The sequence below is a fragment of the Teleopsis dalmanni genome, chromosome 1 (genome assembly GCF_002237135.1).
Source record: "Teleopsis dalmanni isolate 2A chromosome 1, ASM223713v2, whole genome shotgun sequence".
Classification (NCBI taxonomy): domain Eukaryota; kingdom Metazoa; phylum Arthropoda; class Insecta; order Diptera; family Diopsidae; genus Teleopsis; species Teleopsis dalmanni.
Genome location: NC_051846.1, coordinates 235,201,121 through 235,204,271, shown reverse-complemented (window position 1 = coordinate 235,204,271; position 3,151 = coordinate 235,201,121). Strand labels below are relative to the sequence as shown.

General features: G+C 30.3%; 1 protein-coding gene across 1 annotated transcript in view; it reads right to left on the bottom strand.

Annotated features, from left to right (window-relative positions):
• Nucleotides 1-1,016: 1,016 nt before the first annotated feature.
• Nucleotides 1,017-3,151, bottom strand: part of LOC119667757 (acetylcholine receptor subunit beta-like 2) — a 2,395-nt gene continuing 260 nt past the window's right edge. The window contains exons 2-4 of the mRNA XM_038077063.1: nucleotides 2,869-3,054; nucleotides 1,473-1,605; nucleotides 1,017-1,349 (exon numbers count right to left, since the gene is read on the bottom strand). Of these exons, the coding sequence (XP_037932991.1) occupies nucleotides 1,165-1,349; nucleotides 1,473-1,605; nucleotides 2,869-3,054 (504 nt within the window). The 3' untranslated portion in view covers nucleotides 1,017-1,164. The remainder of the gene's footprint in view (nucleotides 1,350-1,472; nucleotides 1,606-2,868; nucleotides 3,055-3,151) is intronic.

The window sequence follows — 3,151 nt, the reverse complement described above, 5'->3', positions numbered from 1 at the left end:
AGGTCACAATTTCCTATCAAATAATTTGTAGTGAAAAGTTTTATTGTAACGATAGAGATAAGCCAGGTGTTCTTACCTTGGCAATTTTCTAGAGTATCAAGTCGGAGTCGGAATTATAGATACTTTAGTATATGCCCTTTTAATATATATAAAACATTTTTGTAAGGCAATCTAACTTCTAATAAGATATCTGTTAACATCTTTCAGGCAATAGTGACGCCTTCACAGTTTTTAAAACTTAAGTACTTTTATATTTAAAATTAAGCCCTTTAATCTTAATTTTTTAAATTTGTCATACATCTCAACATTATTCATTAGATATATTACTCTACATTTATGACCAGCGAAATATTATAAACAAAGAAATAATGTAAACAAAGCAATATCCCTGACGAATTATATTTGGAATTTTGGAATGAGTTAATATTATTGTAAAACTTGTCTTAATTATTTTAGCTATGTGAAACTCAGTTAAAACTGTTGACTTCATAGCTATCTATTTTTTTGTGGGATGTCTTTTCACACTTCGATAACGAACATCCTTTATTGTTGTGATCTAGCTGTTCCTAACAATGGGTCATCAAATTACTTCAAATTAGTTGAAAAGATATCTGTGTTTTGCTAAAAATGCCAGATCCAAACAAAATTTCGATCGAAATCTCAATTAAAAGTATTTTGTATTTATATTTACTTTTAAAACCACAAAATGGATAACTCTGTAGTATTCGTATTTGTTTTTAAGAGTAACAATTAGAATCAAACTTCTCTATAATGGACGTCCCTATAACGAATTCCTCTCTATAACGAAGGTTTGTTGAAGACAGCGATTTTCATATATTTGAACCTGTAGCGAATTTCTCTCTAACGAATTCGTTATAGAGAGGTTTGACTGTATTTAAAAAACTGCTTATATAAAATAGCACCCCATAAATTATAGAATTTTAGAGAAACTTAATTAAATTATAAAACAATATTTTTAAAAACTAACATAAGAAGAATAAAGCCTTGTAAAATTTCAATAGCGAAATTAAAAAAAAAATTCTATAAGGAAAATTGAAGGATTGAAATTAATTTCTAGTTTATAGCAAGAAGATAGTCAAAATAACATAACAGAACACAATAAAATACAAAGAACGAACATTAGAGCAGCGACATGCAATAAATTCAGACAGGAAACAGTAATGCCACACTCTTATTCCAGCACATACGGAACGAACTTACCTTCTCGCCGGAATCGCTAGGCAAATAAAACACCAACACTGTAAGGAACGTTAGAGCAACACACGGTACTATTAAGTTGACAGTGTAAAAAAGTGTTTTACGACGCATTGTTAGCTTGAAAGTTATATCTAAAATAAGTAAATGGATTTTTTTAAGATTTAGTAACTTTTCGTAGTTAACAATTAACGTAGAATTAATTTGGTGATTCTTTCTTCCTTTAAACCCTTTTCAATTTTTATACCCTTTAATACCTGAAAATGGTTCCAATGTATCGGGGTAATATTCTTCATTTTTAGTAGCAGGAACTTCAAGGATATCCCATTCGACTGATAAATAAAATTCGCTTAAATCAATTCCAATTTGCACTAGATTACTGCCAGGAACCTGAAATTTTTACAATATTAAAAAAGTATGAATATTTTATAGTATAAATTTATTAAAGTATAAAATTTAGATTAAAATAAAAAATACAAATTCAATAAGCAAGCAAAATCAAAAACTTTCATTCCCAGCTATTTTTTATTTGTCTACTCTCTGATCAATTTTTTAATTCTTCTATTCAATCAAAGTCATAGTACATTAAGCGCCTCACATGTACCACACCCATGCTTTCTGCTTTAGATAAACCTACACCTCTAGGTGTCTAGACCTTTTGACCACATCTCCACCCCTAAATTACTATAATGAAGTTTCCGCATTCCAGTGGAAATATTCTCCATTCATTCTTAAGAGGTGATATTAGTGGGTTAAAGTCTGACACTGTAGCTTTTGATGCTTTCCACCCACTGCAAAAATAAAATACATTAAGCGTCCAATCCTAAACTAGGCTATATATAATCATCATAAGTGAAGTGGAATATCAGCTCTGTTGATCCACTTAAAAATAAGATATTTGGCAGATCAAAAAATAGTTAATTCTAAAGCTATATTCGTGACTATATCTCGCTGACTATTTTACAAAACATGTTGATCCTTTGATAGTTTGATTTTCTAATCATGAGGATAAAGTAGGAAACAAACATACTAATGAGCCATTAATAGCACCTCCATCATTAGGGATTGATTTGCGATTGTTTTAGATTTTATAACACGCCAACAAGAATTGCTCAAATTCTACCACAACACTCAGGTCAGCATAAAAACAAAATGAAAGTTTATAAAAAAAATATTATTTCTAACGGGACACCGCACAATTGGATAGGATGGAGCTGGATAACCGGTGTGTATAATCTCTTTCATTGGCTTAAAAGGCAGTTCTGCCTAAACACCTGTAATGATACTTTTCTAAACCCAAACAAATAGACGCGCTATTGTTCAGATTACTTTACAACCTTGTCAGTGCACAAATCAGTTTAACATTAACTCCTTAAAATTATTTAGGAGTGATATAAAAAATAATTCCATCGTTATAAACAAAAAGCACCACCTCGATGACTCGACCTCGACGTACTAGAACTACGATATACAGTGCCTATGTCTTTCATTCTTGAAATTTTAGATTATGTCGACTTAAACCTTCCGACACTTTTGTTAATAAGAAAAAAATATCGTATCTCTAAAAATAATACAGTACTTTTAAGTCTTTGTGTATTAATTAATTGAACGACATATCTATACACGTCAACAGTTACTTGCAAACTAACTCACCTGATCCAAATGCTTCAAATCCACCTGTGCGCCATTATAAGTCCATGAACCAAATTTCATGAAGCATATCTGTTCATCATATGGGAAATACTCGACATTCATTTCGCAAGATGATTTGTAAATTGCGGGTGGTTCCCAAAATACTTCACCGGTATATTTTAGTGTAGCCTTTGTCATCAACGTGACCTGGAAAATATTTGTTTCATCAATAAGTTTATAAGAAAATATATAAAGCATAGTTTTTTTCTAAAATTACTTAAATTTTTATATAACTAATTAAATA